This window comes from Bufo bufo, chromosome 6, assembly GCF_905171765.1.
Source record: "Bufo bufo chromosome 6, aBufBuf1.1, whole genome shotgun sequence".
Lineage (NCBI taxonomy): Eukaryota > Metazoa > Chordata > Amphibia > Anura > Bufonidae > Bufo > Bufo bufo.
The window spans coordinates 298297076-298316250 of record NC_053394.1 but is presented as its reverse complement, the minus strand read 5'-3'; the positions used below and the strand labels follow the sequence as shown (position 1 = coordinate 298316250).

The window sequence follows — 19175 nt, the reverse complement described above, 5'->3', positions numbered from 1 at the left end:
ATACTGGAAAGCTTCAAGGGGTTCTACCAAGATCTCTACAAGTCCGCGACTCAATACACCACTCAGGAGTTAGGGCTTTATTTAGCGCAGGTAGCACACCCCCAGCTTAGCGATGAGGACAGGAACTTACTAGAGGCCGATATTTCACTAGACGAAATTCAAATGGTAATAAAGGAGCTGCCTGCGGGAAAAGCGCCTGGCCTGGACGGAATTCCGGTAGAAGTGTACACTAAATATGCTGATGTATTGGGGCCCGACCTTCTTAAACTATATTAAGGGCTCTTTCACACTTGCGTTGTTGGGTTCCGGCATAGAGTTCCGTCGTCGGGGCTCTATGCCAGAAGAATCCTGATCAGGATTATCCTAATGCATTCTGAATGGAGAGAAATCCGTTCAGGATGCATCAGGATGCCTTCAGTTCCGGAACGGAACGTTTTTTGGCCTTAGAAAATACCGCAGCATGCTGCGCTTTTTGCTCCCGCCAAAAATCCTGAACACTTGCCGCAAGTCCGGATCCGGAATTAATGCCCATTGAAAGGCATTAATCCGGATCCGGCCTTAAGCTAAACGTCGTTTCGGCGCATTACCGGATCCGACGTTTAGCTTTTTCTGAATGGTTACCATGGCTCCCAGGACGCTAAAGTCCTGGTTGCCATGGTAAAGTGTAGTGGGGAGCGGGGGAGCAGTATACTTACCGTCCGTGCGGCTCCCGGGGCGCTTCAGAGTGACGTCAGGGCGGCCCACGCGCATGGATGACGTGTCGCATGGATCACGTCATCCATGCGCATGGGGCGCCCTGACGTCATTCTGGAGCGCCCCGGGAGCCGCACGGACGGTACGTATACTGCTCCCCACTACTACTATGGCAACCAGGACTTTAATAGTGTCCTGGGTGCCATAGTAACACTGAACGCATTTTGAAGACGGATCCGTCTTCAAATGCCTTCAGTTCACTTGCGTTGTTACGGATTCGGCGGGCACCTCCGGCAAATGGAGTGCACGACGGATCCGGACAACGCAAGTGTGAAAGAGCCCTTAGCTTCTCAGCAAAGACATCGGCTACCAGAATCTATGTATGATGCTACTATAGTGGTGATCCTGAAGCCAGACAAAGACCCTTTGGAGTGTGGGTCTTATAGACCGGTGTCGCTCCTGAACCTAGATGATAAAATACTCACAAGACTACTGGCTACTAGATTAAACAAGGTAATCACCACTATAGTGCATAAAGATCAGTCAGGATTTATACCGGTTAGGTCGATGTCTGATAACATTAGGAGAGCGCAGGCCATCGCGCAGATAGGTGTGGCAGGGGATAAGCACTGGGCCCTGGCCTCGCTGGACACAGCCAAAGCTTTTGACTCAGTGGAGTGGGTGTACTTAATAGAAGTGCTGCAGAGTTTTGGATTTGGCCCTAAGTTCGTCAAGTGGGTGGAGATACTATACCAAATTCCCAAAGCTAATATACTGGTGAACGGGTTGCTCTCAGAGTCCTTCAAACTTCATAGAGGCACTAGGCAAGGATGCCCCCTGTCGCCGCTCTTGTTCGCCATAGCGATAGAACATCTTGCCCTAAGAATCAGGCAGGACCAGGTCTTTAAAGGGGTGTGCATGGGAGACAGAACAGATAAAGTTGGATTATACGCGGATGATCTCCTTTTTATGGATGAACCTGACACTACGCTCCCCAGAGCGATTGATATAATAGAAAGGTTCGGGGAATACTCGGGTTTGCACATAAATTGAATGAAATCAGCAATTATGCCCCTATAGACACATTCGTGGCCCTCGCAATACTGTAACTTGCCGGTTGTAGACCACTTCAAGTATCTGGGAATTTTGATCACCAGGGACCCACAATTGGCGTATTCATTAAATATAGCACCCCTGGAACCCCTGTTCATCGATAAATTCAGAATATGGAAGACCCTACCGTTATCAACCATGGGGAGATTAAATCTGGTCAAAATGATCCTCTTACCCAAAGGGCTATACCTCCTAGCGCATGCATGCACACCGGTATCACAGGGATTCTTTGGTCGCATCCATTTACTGGTAGCTAATTTCATTTGGGGGGGGGGGGGGGGGGGGGGGGAGTCTAGACGGAAACTTTCCCTTAATGTTCTGCAGAGATCCAAGCTAGAGGGTGGTGCTGCCCTGCCTGATTTCTTCCTATACTATTTAGCTGGTCAGCTGAAATTCTTAACCCCCTGGATTCTAACGTCAGAATTGCCAAATGTGGAATATTATCTCAAGGAATATTTAAGCATGTCTTCTCTGTGGCCAGCGCTGGAAGGATCACGTTCTGTTCCTATGCGCTTGCTCCCTATACACAAATTGGCCCACCAGGTATGGAGTGCTGCCAAGATGCAATCATTTAAGGATCTCTTGGATGATATACCGATATGAGATAACCCTATGTTTGGCCATCTGAAAGAATTGGAGGGAGTGAATCTCTGGAAGGCCCACGGGGTCCTTACCCTGAGAGACCTATATGTTGGGGGCACTCTATGCTCTTTTTTGCAGATGCAGGAGAAATTTGAACTACCTCGCAACTTTTTCTTTAGGTATCTGCAACTGAGGCACGCGTTAACAGTTCAATTCAGGGCAGGAAAATTTCAAAAATACCCCCTAATAGGTGTTCTAAGATCACAGGGTCCGAGAGGTATTATCTCTGTGCTTTATACGCATCTGCTCAACAACCGAATGCTGATGAACCCTCTTGTTGTTGAGGGAAGGTGGAGGAACTCAATACCTTCTCTAACGGCTGATGACTGGAATGAAGCCCTGATGGCTCCAACAAGGGTCTCTCCATCAATTAATAACAGGCTGATTCAGCTGTTTATTCTGCACAGAAGTTATCTAATGCCCACTAGACTACACAAAATGGGCAGGATATCACACAATAGATGCCATAGGTGCTCGCAGGATGGTGCTGACTTCTGGCACCTCATGTGGGATTGCACATACTTAAAAGGCTTCTGGAATGCAGTAATAGAGGTGCTGACAACTATGGTTCCCACTGCAGTGCCGTTATGCCCAAAAATTTGTGTTCTGGGGATATTAGATGAAGAGGTTTGGGGGCATCACTACAGGGTATTCTTGAGTGAGACTTTATTCTTTGCTAGAAAAGCCATTGCTCTGAGGTGGATGGCTGATAGAGCACCCACACTAGGTCAATGGAAATCATTGGTCAATCACGCTGTGAGTATGGAAAAAAAATTGTATATATTCACAGAAAATGTCCACAAAAGTTTCACAAGGTATGGGGAGAGTGGTGCTCATCTCCTTTGACATTGCACAATGCATGTATGGATTCGGTGGCCGATATCGTCCATATGCCTGCTGTATGATAATGTGTGGATTTCGGGCTCTAGATTAATGCCTCAATACCCCCGCTGTTTCCTTATGTCTGATCGAGAAAAGATTCCTCTTTAGACCTGATGCAAGATTCTTGAGTTATATTATGATGTCAATGTATCCCCTGCATGGGATTTACCCCTGCTTTGTCCTGATGTAACATATGCCTTACTTGTTAAACTTCAATAAAACGAGTTAAAAAAAAAAAAAAAAAAAAAAAGCATTGTTAAGGTGGATTTATATCGCACAATTGTCCGGCTGATTATCAGAAAGGTGCATGCGTTCCTGACAACAGGCCTGTTCAGGTAAAATGACCCATTTCTGGGCAGTAGACTGTGCTGTGTGCTCAGTTACCTGCTGTCTAGAAACAACGAATCTGTATAAGCCAGCGATGGCAGAAGCCATTGCTCGTCTCCATACAGTGGAGGTGACCCTTGCATGTAAGAGCTGCTCTTTAACCACACCGACAAGCAAGCAGTTATCGTAAAGGAACTATCCCTTGTTTTTCCATACCTGCCTAAAACTTTTACACAGTACTGTATGTAAATGGTTATAGGCATTGCCTGACTCTGTCTTGCCACAGATGTGCTTTGCAAGCTGTCCTATAAAAAGACTCTCAGAGGCTACTTTTGGGTCGTGTACCTCTTGGTGAGAGATCATTAACCGCTAGACATGCCTCTACGACACACTAGAAAACATTTTGCCCAGTTGAAGACAGAGGGGGGTGCGTCATTGGACTGAGAGAAGCAGGACAGTCGTTTCAACAAACGGCCACCATCTAGGCCGTTCTGACTTTGCTGTTAGGGAGTTGTTGGGAGCAGTGATTACATGAGGGCCCGCACATGGTGAACAGGCTCCTGGATCATTTAATCCGCTGACATGCATGAGCAGCTCCCACAGTTTCATTGTCCACCATCCAGACATAGATGGTGCCTTCATTACACACCACTGCCTCTACTCGGACTATTTCCAGGCACTCAGCAGATGGAAATGTATGTCTTCGTGCCAATTACATTCCCTGCTAATGATATCTAGCCACCATCGCCTTTGCTTGCAGTGGAACGAGAAACCTGGAGTGCTAGAGACTGGAGTGTATTGTCTTTAGCAACAAACGCTAAGTCTCTTTAGATTTGACAACCGTCAGGTTCGAGTAAGGAGGCCCTGTGGTGAGCGCTCCAATCCTACCTTTGCTATGGCGTGACACACTGCCCCAACTGTTGAGTGATGATCTAGGGAGCCATTGCATATGACAGTCGGTCAGCCCTAGTAGTGATACCAGGGACACTAACAGCTCAGCGATATGTGCTGGACATCCTGCGGACACATGTGTTCCCCTCAAGGCAGGGTTTCCAACTGGCATTTTTCAGCAAGACAATGCTCGCCCACACACAGCAAGGGATTCCCAGGAATATCTCTGCCCAACACCAAGGCTTCCATGTCCTGCTTAGTCACCAGATTTATCACCAGTCAAGCAGTTATGGGACCAGCGGGGACGCCAGCTTCAGCAACCTACAAGTGTGCAGGACCTACATCGGTGGGCAAACGTGCCGCAGGATACCATACTGAACCTGTATGTCTCCATGTCCAACCGTATCTCATCTTGTATCCAGGCTACAGACGGCACAACAGGGCACGAATATTCTGCAATAATTGTAGCCTTTCGCTCTAAGACTGTAATCACTTACATATATCAGCATTACATTCACACATAGAAATTATCATTCTAATCCAACAACTTTCTGGTGTGGTATTTTTTTATTTATTTTTTCCAACAAGTCCATTTAGGGTACTTTCACACTTGCGGCAGAGGATTCCGGCAGGCAGATCTGGTATTAATTTTGTTTGCATTTTTAAAGGTCTGCGCATTTGCAGACCGGAAAGTCGGATCCGTATTGCCGTAACACTTAATGCCAGATCCAGCACTAATACATTTCAATGTAAATTAATACCGGCAAGTTGCTGCGGTATTTTCTCAGTCCAAAAAACGTAAGAGGGACTGAACTGATGCATCCTGAATGGATTACTCTCCATTCAAAATGCATTAGGATAAAACTGATCAGTTTTTTTCCGGTATTGAGCCCCTAGGACGGAACTCCGTGCCGGAAAACAAAAACGCTAGTGTGAAAGTGCCCTAAGATATTGTAAATGTTGGACAAGTGACATTTACAAGTACTGCTGACTATATTTAAAGTGGTACAAATATCGATGACCTATTTTCCAGATAGGTCATCAATATCAGATCAGTGGGGGTCCGACAACAGCAGTCCCACCCATCAGCCTTTTCGGGCTGCTGTGGTGCCAGAAACTGTACAGCATATGGGGCTGGAGGCAGAGAGCTCTGTATACTGCATAGTGGCAATGCCAGCATACTGCAGCTCATTTCCTATTCAAGTGAATGGGAGATGAGCTTCAATAAACAGGAGACTGCACAGTGTATGGAGCCTTGTGCTTCCGCTCTGGAGACAATTGGTTACCCCTTAAATCATATACATTGATGAACTTTTACTCTTGAGTCACTATTTATCCAAGCTCCAGCTGAAAAACCACTATGTCTACAAGGCCAAGGAGGAGCATTATAATGCCTAAAGAAGTCTCCTAACTCTTATATTTTATATGGGGGACGGAGATGGAGAATATGTAAGCGTCACAGATGTAAATACATATCTAGCAGGTGACGCCAAATGCTACTGCTATCTAAACCTAATTATAAAAGTAGTCAATCCCACCTTACATTATCCAGCCTGGGACCCAGTGAACAGCCAAGACAACCCTCACACCTCAGAAGAAACAGCAGCTGAAGCCTTCAGTGGCACCCGAGGCTCTAATGTGAGGTTTTCTTTTAAGGGATATTTTTTTAAACACTAATTCCTCGTACCTTTTCAGCTTCATATTCGTTCAAGTACTCTTGCTTCTCCTCATCGGTTAGGTCACGCCACATCCCACCAATGATCTTGCCAATCTCCCACAACTTAAGGTCAGGGTTGGAAGCCTTCACTTGGTCCCAGACCTATTCAGAGACATTAAGGGTGGTGGAGAGTTGTTGTTTTTTTTCTTTTATTATGTAGATGTCTACAGGTTTTTCTAGGTACAATGTTTATCCTACATTTTTTCTATGGGAATAAACAGGGCGTTTGGGGAAGCTACTGACATGGAGACAGATCCATCACTCACCTTCCTGCTGTATCTCATGTACGGCATCAGTGGCTTATCTGGAGGTTTTGGGGGCTTTGGGATAGTAATCCCTGATGAAGCCTGAAAGAGAAAAATCACATAAAATCAAGCTTAGGGCTTTGTAGAGTATTTCCCGCGACTTACTAAAGCATGCATGTCACAAACACCACTTAATACCAGAATTTACACTGATGTCAGCAATAAAGGTGTCAGGTCTTCCCTACTAAACAATATTGGTGACACTGGGCAACATAAGAGAGGAGGCTGTGATGTGATAAGATTCATTGCAATATTCTTATAGCTCAAGAATACTCTATTACTGGATCTGTGGCAGAAGACAAGCCACGGGGGATTTCCAATAAAAAAAGTAAGATGAAAGTCAAATCGAAGCTTCTTCTATATTTAACACCTCCCCCAATTACAAGGAATCAGGGTTTTATCCTGGGACAGTATTCTTGTATAGAGGACTGACTAGACCATGCAACTGTAGCAAACATTCAGGTTGCAGGTATTGTACCAAGACAAAAGAAAAGTACTGTTCTGCAATCAGAGGAGTCCGCAGGACCAGCTTCTCTAACTAGGTCAGTAGTTGTCACTGGGGCGAGGAATGGATGGCCAGGTCCTTACTGACTAGTTCTGCATTTTGGCTCATAAGGGATAGTTCCAAGTGAGGAACCCCTCTGTATGACCTGCATATGTCCTCTTTATGTCTATGGGTTTTAAGACACTCGTCTCTTATGTTGCAGATAGGGTCATTCTACAAGCAGAAGCCTTACCGCAGAGGATTATTAACACAATCTGTGTTCTTTGGGTCAGCAGTCGGAATACTTATCGGAGTCCCACTTACACATAGTGGCATCCATGCCTCTCGTCCCATGCTGGTTAACCAGTCAGTGCCTTCAGCAGACTGCACTGTTAACCCTGCTTCAGGAGAGAAACGCAAGCCCAACATCCGACTGCGCTGCAAGGCCTCCGGTCACACATAATTACAATCTCCTACCGTTACCCTGCTGTTGCTGCCTGGGTTCCCTCCCAGCCTGTAGTTGTTGTAGGCAAGATGACTGTATGGATTGTATCCCACAAACCCTGGTGTGCTGGGCAATTGCTGATGGAAACAAATGAGACAAAAACACGAATGAGAAATGAGCTCAAACGAAAGAAAATAAAAGTATAGAAAACAAAAAGAAAGAAAAGAAAAAATAAAAAGTCACAAAATGAAAATGATTTGCATATGGCGTGTCGAAGCTGTGAAACGCATGTACCATCGGATGTGGGAAGACAGTGGTGCATCCCACTCACTATAAAAGGAAGCACGATTACTGAATGGCTCTCATAAAAAAATGGGAAACTTTTAAAAATGGTGCTGCTCACAGTATACTACTTATTTACTTGAGCCAAAAGTTGGCCACATGCCAATGGGCCATAGGAAGGGAGGGCAACCCGTCACCAGGTTAAACCCGACTACAGTAGTGATGCGGACACTGATACCATACGGCACAATGCCTGCACAGTGCTTGTGAGATCTGGACGTGGGAAGCTGAATGTATAAATTGTGATCGGTATCATAGTGACGACGGGGAAGATTAGACACTACCAATGTACCCGCAGGCAACGCAGGGAAGCAGTAAGCACACGGGTGCCACAAACGTACACGATGACCGCCTCACCTGACAGACAAACAATATGTAGTCATATGGATAAAGCAGGCAAGGGGAGTCACTTCATATACAAAGCTGAGCAATCAGAGGGAAGGGATGCCCAAACACAAAAAACAATGGAAAATAAAACAAAAAAACTAATTTTAACACACAGAAATGTGATTAAAATTAGTGCACATCCATTTTCTGGGTTTTGGCGTTAATTTCTAACTCTGGTTTCTCACGAGAGTGCTGTATGAGGCCAGAAAGGTGCGAGTGCATCAGGTCTACTGCAGGTCCAACAATAAGGCCTCTCTATAGTATGGTACTGACGTATAATATGAGCTGTATGGGAAATAACAGAACGGATTTACTTACTGTTGCGGGTGCCGGGGCCGGCGGCGGAGCATATGACGGGCGCTCTGTGGAAAAGAACACATGGTGGTAAATTGGCAGCAGGTAAAAACAAGCGCCAGAGGATAAGGCTAGGGCTACACAGGGTATGTATTGTGCGACTGCAAGTCTCAGACGAATCGCCCCAAGTCATCAGAAACTTGTGTTCATCCAACTATTTTAGAGCTGAGATTTGGCTGAATGCAGAGAAGCCGCGTGCAAACTGCTTGTGGTTTACGATGGCACAGTCGTGTGCGATATGAAACCAAAAATCCATCAGTGTCACATCACATCAATGGCTGCGACCTGCCTTAGCCACAGTGGAATACTTCTGTGACCGTGGACACATTGAGCAGGATCAGTAAGGGATGGTGCTTTGTGTTATAACTGTAAAAAGCTATTATCACCAGATCGACACAAGACGCACTGTACGAACTTAGGCTGTAAACGGCTGCTTTCTGGCCTCCATTTTGAATGGAGGGATACCGACACTGCCCAACGAACCTCACCGAGTGACAACGTGGTCCACAGCGGCTAACAAATCTGCAACAGATGCTCCAGAAACAGCCGCTGGCACAAATGTGAACAGAACCTTACATTCGGCTGGCTGGTCTGATTTATAAATAAATGGAAGACAAAGGCTGGGTTCACAGATCGTTGCCACGTTTTGGCATGATTTCGGAAAGCCCTGTGGCATACCACATCGTGCCTGCAATGTGTGAACCCAGTCATATAACTGAGTATATGATCTGTGGGTGAAACCTTTGGATTGGTTTTCAGCTACTGCACCGTCTATAAAAGTGATGGCTAACCTCCGGCACTCCAGCTGTGGTGAAACTACGACTCCCAGCATGCTACATTCATTTCTATGGAGTTCTGAGAACAGTCTAGGGTTGTCATGATACCAAAATTTAATTCGATTTCAATACCATGAAAAAGTATTGCGATGCTCGATACCATGCGAAAAAAATTATAAAACAAAAAAGCCGCATGCTTTCTGCATTTTATGGAACGTCCGGCCCGTGACAGAACAGTCCTATCCTATTATTTTGGTGGGACAAGGTGAAAGAAAAAACACGCAATTTGCCATTTTTTCTGTAAACAGCATTTACCACATAGGACATATTTTAATAGTTTGGACTTTTTCGGACATGGCAATATGTAATTATTTTTTATTGTTTATATAGTTACATTTGAAATTAGGAAAGGGGGTTGTTTCAACTTTTAATATGTTGGTGTTTTAAAAATTAATAAAAAAATTTTTAACTTTTATTTAGTAACAATTTTTCCTTTTTAGGGGCTAGAACCTGGGATCTTTTCATCCCTCGTCCTATTCACCCTGATAGAGCTCTATTAGGGTGACTAGGACTTCACACTGTCCCTGCTGCCCTGTGCATAGTACACACAGCAGCAGGGAGATTACCATGGCAGCCAGGGCTTCAGTAGCGTCCTGGCTGCCATGGTAATCGATCGGAGCACCGCAATTTCACTGCTGGGGCTCCGATTGGAAGCTGCCACCAATGACTATAATACTGGGGGGGAGGGGGGCACACTGCCCCATTCAATGAAGATGATTAACCAGTTAATACAAATGTGGGATGCGGGTGCTGTAATTCCCGTTAATTGACGCGGTTCAGCACCTGTCAGAGGACGGGTGCAGAGTATGCGATACCGTCGGCACCCGCATCCTACATTTGTATTAACAGATTATGTTCATTGGTGGCGTAGTTGCCACAGCGCCTCCCCTCTCTTCTCATTGGCAGCCGTGTCACAGTGGGAAGGGACTGTCGCCTCCTCCACTGTGCTGCTGAGGAGAACATGGCGCGCACTGAGAGTGGCGTGCGCCATGTTCTCTAACAGATACCAGGCTGCGCGGCCTAGTATCGGAAAATAGTAAAACCCGGTATCGATCCGCGTCTAAAAGCAACGATACTTCGATACCCAGTGCAACCCTAGAACAGTCAACCAAGTGTACATCTTGGGAGTTGTAGTTTTACCACAGCTGGAGTATCGGGGGTTAGCCATCCCAGGCTATAATATCATACCATCTGCACATTTCTCAGGGGAATTACAATAAATCAGGGGACCTTCAGAGAAAGAGAGAGAATTCCCTGTTTTCCCTGGATTTCCTCAATGTATCTATAACATTAGTGTCGGAACATCCTATTCATTTTTGTAGGATCCACCAGAACTGTTCATAATGGTGGATTTCACTGAACACAAAGAGCGGTCATGTTTGATTCCACCTGGGGCTGAAATGATTACTCGATTGAATAGAGTAATTCGTCACAAAAAAATCCTCGATGCACCGTGCTGCACTGTATCCTGACACATTGTCAGGTCATAGCGCACGTAACGCTGTGTGACGTCAGGAGCTGTGGAGCGGCAGCCCTACAGGAAAGGTAAGTACTGGCGCTGGGAACATGGCTAGGAAGGGGAGATGGTGCCACTGGGGGGCAGATGAGCTTTTATAAAGAAAAACGTTTTAATTAATTCGTTTTTTGTTATTAGAGCACTCGATTAATCGTTAGAATACTCGATAGCTGCAGCCCTAATTCCACCACGCCTGATCTATTGTTCTGTGGGGAGATATGTGCTGCCAGGTTCTTCTTCCTTTGTCCCATGTAATAAACTGTATGCAGTAAACAGCTATCTTATGTGTACCGCCAATATTCACACATGGTTCTGCCCGCTAATATTTTTGTCTGCAAAGGTTTTTGAAAAGCCGACACAGGGAATCTAATAATAGCAAACATACCACATTTTAACGAACATCATGAAATCTATAACAAAATCACTTACTTGACATGTTTGCCGATCACTTCTCAGATCCCAACAATGAACCTTAAAAAAAAAAAAAGAAAAATGATTAACAACTATTAAACCCCACTACACAAATACCTTATGCTGTAAAAGGGAACCTGTCGGCATGAAATGCAGTGCGATCTGCAGACAGCATGTTATATGGCAGGAGGAGCTGAGCAGACTGATAAGATACATTTATGGGAAAAATCTGAAAAACTTGCAATTTATTCACATAGGGTTTGGCTACACGTCATGCCCATGTACCGCAGTGTAGCTCTGCTGGCACAGAAAAGAATGGAGTTGTAGAGGAACTCAGACGTAAGGCAGAATCACTGCACACGTGTGAACCATGCTGCAAACCCATTAATTTCTATGTTAGCACAGCTACATTGTGATACATGGACAAGACAGCAACCAAGATCGCCCCGTGGCCAAACCCTGCTCATTCTGGGCTTTGAAGTCCAGGAGGCGGTCCTATCAGTGACTGACAGCCTTCCCTCTATGACTGTGTATACAGAGACAGCTGTCAATCACTGATAGGACCGCCTCCTGGACATCGAAGCCCAGAATAAGCAGGAACTTAAATGAATAAATTACAAGTTTTACTGAATCTTTCCCCACAAAACTAAATATCAATCTGCTCCGCTCCTCCTGCTCTATAACATGTGCCTGCAGACTGCACTGCATTGTGATGGTGACAGGTTAGATGATCCCTGACCTATCCTCTAACACCCCCACCTATCAGTGGGCTTGAATTAAGCACGTTCTAGCCCGTAATTCTACAGATAGGTGAATGCAGGCGAACTAATCTAGATAACCCTTTACTGCATCCTCAACCTCCGTGTCCTGAAAGCAGGAACATTTTTAATATAAAACACCAGCTGTTTTCTATAAAAGATCTTTGGCAGGAGCTGGGGCACATCACCAGGCATGCGGTATGGTGACGATGTCACTGGGGCACGTATGGCAGCACAGCTCTGGGGACGCAGCCTGGAACGTAGTATTCATGGACACAACCAAACTCCAAAATCCGAAGCCGAGCTCGGCTGTGTTAATGAGATTTAGAAACAAGACCAAGCAGGTCTCGCGTTATTTGCAGCAAGATTTTCAAGGCCTCGGCGTAGCCCATACATTTTAGCACACGACGAGGAGGTACTGTAAACAAAGTTTCAAACAAATCGGGTTCGGATAGAGCTATCCGAACCCGATTGGCTCAGGCCTAATCCTGGGGATAGGTCATGAGTATTAATGCACTGGATAACATTTCCCAATGCCATGACACTGGTTTAGACAATTCACACAGCAGCACTGGTGCTCGGATGCCACCACATTCATGTAGATGTGATCTGAAGCTGGCCAAACCATCAGTCCTCCCATACAGTACATATGCAGGCTCAGTCAGCGGGTGATGGCACTGCCAGACTCCAATGGCAGAGACTTATTCCTTTACCACCACCCCCCAAACAAGAATCTGCTGCTGAATAGTGATAAGCGGCATAGGCAATATTTTTGGGCAAATATTCGCCATAAATTCTCTAATTCGTGATCTCCAGTCGTTGTTTACTTGATTGCAAAAATCAGCAATGTAATATATTCGCGATTAGAATATTCAACACTATTTGTGAATACGAATATATAGCACTATATTCAAAATATTTGCGAATTCTTAAAGTGGCGATATTGGCAATTAAAATTTGTGTGGGGAGGGGAGGGGCTGTAGCCACTGCGCCACCAATGAAGATAACTGACCTTTTAATACAAATACAGGAGGCGGGAGCCGGAATCAAATAGCCGGCACCCGACCTCTATGACAGGGAACTGCGATTAGCGGCAGTTAACCCTTCAAGTGCCGCACCTGAGGGGTTAACTGCAGCGGATCGCAGCTCCATGTCATAGAGGTCGGGTGCCGGCTATTTGATTCCGGCTCCCGGCTCCTGTATTTGTATTAACAGGTCAGTTATCTTCATTGGTGGCGCAGTGCGCCCCCCCCAAACACCCCATTATAATAAACATTGGTGGCGCAGTGTCCCCCCCCCCCCAACACCCCAGTATAATAAACATTGGTGGCGCAGTGTGCCTCCCCCCAGTATAATAAACATTGGTGGCGCAGTGGGCAGTGCCAATGAGGGTTAAAAAATAAAATTAACTCACCTCCTCCAATTGATCGCGTAGCTGCCGGTCTCCTGTTCTTTCTTCAGGACCTGTGGTGACGTCACTGAGCTCATCACATCTCGTCAATTACCATGGTGATGTACCATGTGATGAGCACAGTGATGTCACCACAGGTCCTTTGACAGGTCCTGAAGAAAGAACAGGAGACCGGCAGCTACGCGATCAATTGGAGGCGAGTTAATCTATTTTTTATCCCTCATTGGCACTGCCCACTGCGCCACCAATGTTTATTATACTGGGGTGTCAGGGGGGGGGGGGGCGCGCTGCGCCACCAATGTTTATTATACTGGGGTGTTAGGGGGGGGCGCACTGCGCCACCAATGTTTATTATACTGGGGTGTTAGGGGGGGGCGCACTGCGCCACCAATGTTTATTATACTGGGGTGTTAGGGGGGGGCGCACTGCGCCACCAATGTTTATTATACTGGGGTGTTGGGGGGGCGCACTGCGCCACCAATGTTTATTATACTGGGGTGTTGGGGGGGCGCACTGCGCCACCAATGTTTATTATACTGGGGTGTTGGGGGCGCACTGCGCCACTAATGTTTATTATACTGGGGTGTTAGGGGAGGGCGCACTGCGCCACTAATGTTTATTATACTGGGGTGTATATAATATTTATTATATTGACCTTCTACTTAGCATTCTGTATTAAGAATGCTATTATTTTCCCTTATAACCATGTTATAAGGGAAAATAACACAGTGAATAGACTGTCATCCTAGCAACCATGCGTTAAAATCGCACCGCATCCGCACTTGCTTGCGATTTTCACGCAGCCCCATTATCTTCTATGGGGCCTGCGTTGCGTAAAAAACGCACAACATAGAGCATGCTGTGATTTTCACGCAACGCACAAGTGATGCGTGAAAATCACCGCTCATGTGCACAGCCCCATAGAAGTGAATGGGTCTGGATTCAGTGCGGGTGCAATGCGTTCACCTCACGCATTGCACCTACGCAGAAATCTCGCCCATGTGAAAGGGGCCTAAGGGTGAATAGGACAAGGGTTTCAGCCCCAAAGGGGGCTAATAGTAAGAAAAAAAAACCCACAAAAATATTAAGTTTAAATCCCCCCTTTCCCAATTTTACATATAAAATATATAAACAATAAATAAATAAACATATAACATAGCGCTGCGTCCGAAAAGTCCAAACTATTAAATTATTAAAAAATATCTCCTATGCGGTGAGCATTCGCCATTTTTTAGTCACCTTGTCACCCCAAAAAATAGGATAGGACTGTTCTATTATGGGCCGAACGTTTCATAAAATGCGAAATGCACGCAGCTTTTTATTTTTTTTTCGCGGTATCGAGTATCGCAATACTTTATTATGGTGACGAAAGCAAATCAACATTTTGGTATCGAAACAACCCTACGCCGATCTGATCGGCGTAGCGTTGTCATGATACCAAAATTTTGATTCGGTTTCGATTTGGCGACAAAAAATTTAATTTGGCTCCTAAATTTTTCAGTTCAGGAGCCAATGGCTACTAGGTATTTTTTTTGTCTGGCGCAGTGCCCATAGCAGTGAATGGAGGGTGGCTGTGCATGCACTTCGGGGGTCTTGGATTTGGGACCTGCACTTATCTAACATCTGCATATTTTAGTAATACGCCATCAATGTCTGAGATGGGAATACCCCTTTAAAAGGTTTTTCTGATATTTTAAAGGTGTTGTCTCATCATAGACAATGAGGGCATATCGCTAGGATACGCCCCCATTGTCTTATAGGTGTGAGTCCCACCGCTGGGACCCGCACCTATATAGAGAACGGAGCCCCGAAAATGAAGGAGGGCGCACTGCGCATGTGCAGCCGCCCTCCATTCATTTTCTATGGGGCTGGCGAAAATATTGGCTATTAGAAGTGAATGGAGGCGGTGACCGGTCATGCACAGTGCGCTGCCATTCACTTCTATGGGGTGGTGGCCGGACCGGAGTCCTCCAGCCACCACCTTTGCGGGGCTCCGTTCCAGATATAGGTGCGGGACCGGCACCGATAAGACAATGGGGGCATATCCCAGCGCTATGTCCCCATTGTCTATGATGAGACAACCCCTTTAACACTGATGACTTATCCTCTGGATGGGTCATCAGTATCTGATCGGTGGGGGTCTGACACCAGGGACCCCAGCCGATCAGCTGTTTGCACCAGCACGCCTGTGAGCATCGGAGCCTTCTCTGTGCTTACCTATCACAGGCTGTGTCTGGTATCGCAGCTCAGCCCCACTCACTTCTATGGGGCTGAGCTGCACTTAGGCCACGTGATAGATAAACTTGTCACATGGCCATGGCGCTACTGCAAGCTGATTGGCGAGGGTCATGCGTCACGGATCAGATACTGATGACCTATCCTGAGAATAGCAATAAACAAAGTGTAGAAGCAGCACCACTCGGTCCTTGTTGATGTATCCTGACAGATGCAACAGCCTCACCAATGGCCCTGGATCCAACGGCCGGAATATATGGATAAATGTAGACGGTATCAGCAGCATCTCACATCATCGACTTTTATTTGGACTTCAAAGCATCGATACACATGGCAACATTTCGACTCATACACAGCCTTTGTCAAGCCTATTCACATTGTGTTACATCCATATATTTATGGTAAAAACGAATGCGCCACCCCCATCCAGATTCTCAGATTACAGGCAATGGTATAGACTGACCAATGAGAATGCGTATTCACACAACAATCCTGGATGGGCCTTTTCCCCATCCAGGATTGTATATGGTAATTCTGTCTTGTGATAATGGCGGAGCAGGAGATGTTGATGCCCGCATGTGTTTTTGGGGGCACAGAATTAAGCGATGAGTTGTGTATATAGTGACATTTGGACATGGATAATGCCCCTGGAAATGGGAATATACATAGGGTGCCCTGATCGCACTCGTGAGTCTGACATCAATTGCCTGGACAGTCTGGGGTCACTATCCCATAATCTATACTCTATAGTGTGGATTGGGATGACTGGGGGCTCCCCCTGTGTAGGTGGTGGATCGCAGTCTATATTCATGGGACTTCTGTAGATTCCTAGATACCTTCGGTGGCGCTGTGGACGCCCACTGTGAGGTCAGTTAGTTGCGCGTCGACGCCAGGATGATGTAGTTGGGAGCGCTTGTCGGCAGTGGAGGACGGAGCGACGTGACACCTATGGGCGGACCCACGGACGCATTACAGGGATCATAGACGAGGACGTGAGTGATTAGACAGCTGTGTATACATGCGCACTGAGCAGTAAAAAACGCTGAACATGGCAATTGATGTTCTGCTCTGTATTTGGTGCACAGCAATTACAGACGTCGTGCGTTGATAGGGTTGACCTATAGGGCGATTGGTGGACACTCAGGTGAGACATATAGGTAAATTAGGCTAAAGAGTGGTTGTGTGAATACGCATTCTCATTGGTCAGTCTATACCATTGCCTGCAATCGGAGAATCTGGATGGGGGTGGCGCACTTGTTTTTACCATAAATATATGGATGTAACACAATGTGAATAGGCTTGACAAAGGCTGTGTATCAGCCGAAACGTTGCCATGTGTATCGATGCTTTGAAGTCCAAATAAAAGTCGATGATGTGAGATGCTGCTGATACCGTCTACATTTATCTATCCCGAGAATAGGTCATCAGTATTAAAATCTCCGAACACCCAGACGAGACCTATGAATATATATGCACTGGGTCCCATTTAAAGGGTTCCCCAGTGAGAAACATTTGTCACCTGGCTGTTACAGTAAAGCCTCTTTCCCACGGCCGTTGTCCTGCCGTGCCCGTGCTGCGGTCTGCAATGCACCAGCACTGACCGTGGGCCAGCCGCATGCGGATCGCAGACCCAGTCACTTGAATGGGGTCCGCGATCCATCTGTTCCGCAAAATGATAGAACAAGTTCTATTTTTTTTGCTGAACAGAAGCACAGAACCAATACATAGTGCTTCCGTTCCATATCTCCAGATTTGCGGACCCATTCAAGTGAATGGTTCCGCGTCCGTGATGTGGAACGCACACGGCCGGTGCCCCGTGTATTGCGGACTCGCCATACGGCCACGGCAGGGCAATGGCCGAGTGAAAGAGGCCTAAGGGCGAGGTCACATCTGTGTAGAGGCTCCATTTGGGGCCTTCATCACTGACCACATTAAAAAGAAAGAACAGAAAAGTCTTGCATGCAGGACTTTTATGGTCCGACAAAAAACGAAAACAGGAGTATAAAGAGTTGAATGGAGTCCTTTGTAGTCAATGGAGTCTATTCCAGTCAGGTATGTGCCCCATCCAGCACTTCCGTTATGTCCGTTGCTCTGCTGCTCCAACGGAAGAAGAAGGGGAAGAAAAACCAGCGGTGATGTGGACCTGGCCTAACTCACATCATGTTGGTATAGGAGATAAACATCTGATCTGTGGGGTTCCAATCAACGTGACCCCCACCGATCAGGAGTATGGAGATCCTGTGCAGTGATAGGACTGGAGCGGCAGGTTAAAAGGGTTGTCCAGGTTCAGAGCTGAACCCAGACATACCCCCATTTTCACCCCCTCCCCCAATATGAGCATTTCTTGCTCCAATGCTCTCCTTGGCATCACGCATGGCAATGGCATTTTATGGAGATCCGGTGATGTACCGGGCACTCCATAGAGTAAGCTAGGCTGTCAAACATCTAGGGCAGCTCTAAAGACCGCCCATCAGTGCCGGTGACATCACCAGCAACACTGCTAGGCGGAAGCCTCCACCTAGCAGTGTGGAAATAGAAACAAACAGCCCTTGCCCGCAGAAGGGAGAAGATCGGAGCATGAAACGCTCATGTCAGGGAGGCCGGAGTGGGTGACGATGGGGGTATGTCCGGGTTCAGTTCTTAATCCAGGCAACCCCTTTAAGGGACTACCTGAGATAGCGGAGTACAGCGATCTCCAGCAGCCCTGTAGAAAATGAATGGGCTGGTTGCACGTCCTGCCTCATGGCGCCCCCAATCTGGTGACTGTGGGGGTCCAATAACATGGCTGCTGGTCCTGGTGATAAAGCAACCAGGGGAGTCCCAGTATTCAGACTACCATCAGCCTGGGTATGATGGGAGGTGTAGTTTCACATCAGCAGATTGCACTGTGTCCATACAGTGATTATATATACATATATACACACACAGACGGGTGGAAGCCGCTTCTCTTTGTACCACGACCTGTCATGTAGCGGGCGCTGACTATACGGCCCCGGAGCTCCCGTCACCCGCCGCCCCGCACTCACCTCGCCGCCTCCGCTCCGGTCTATTGTCCCTCTCTCACAGGAAGAGGCAGAGTCTTCACTTCCGCTCTCGCACTTTCCACACAATAGCGCTGGGTCCGGCACATTCACCAGAGGCTCCGGGGTGTGCAGTAAATACAGGCGTGCGCAGTCACACAGGGGACCAGCGTGTACATTGTTAGGAACTCATTCATTCATTATACATTTAGATTTGTTTTATATATGGGGGAGCTTTTTTTTTTTTTTTTTTGTGTGTGTGGCGAATCTTCTCCAACGAATGTGTAGCTGATGAGAAAGAGTGGCTGGTGCTTGCTTCCTCTTTTGAGATTTAGGGCCAATGAGGCAGATTTTGGGCCAATGAGTGCATGTGGAGTAGCATCATCTGACCACTATTTTAATTTTA

General features: G+C 46.6%; 1 protein-coding gene across 2 annotated transcripts in view; it reads right to left on the bottom strand.

Moving 5' to 3' along the window:
* SMARCE1 (SWI/SNF related, matrix associated, actin dependent regulator of chromatin, subfamily e, member 1) overlaps window positions 1–18875 on the bottom strand; it is a 34703-nt gene extending 15828 nt beyond the window's left edge. The window contains exons 1-6 of one of the 2 annotated variants that reach the window (XM_040435588.1): window positions 18776–18875; window positions 11364–11405; window positions 8547–8590; window positions 7532–7636; window positions 6532–6612; window positions 6236–6367 (exon numbers count right to left, since the gene is read on the bottom strand). In XM_040435588.1, coding sequence (XP_040291522.1) covers window positions 6236–6367; window positions 6532–6612; window positions 7532–7636; window positions 8547–8590; window positions 11364–11370 — 369 coding nt within the window. In that variant the 5' untranslated portion in view covers window positions 11371–11405; window positions 18776–18875. The remainder of the gene's footprint in view (window positions 1–6235; window positions 6368–6531; window positions 6613–7531; window positions 7637–8546; window positions 8591–11363; window positions 11406–18775) is intronic. The other variant, XM_040435589.1, reaches the window with a different exon arrangement.
* Window positions 18876–19175: the final 300 nt, after the last annotated feature.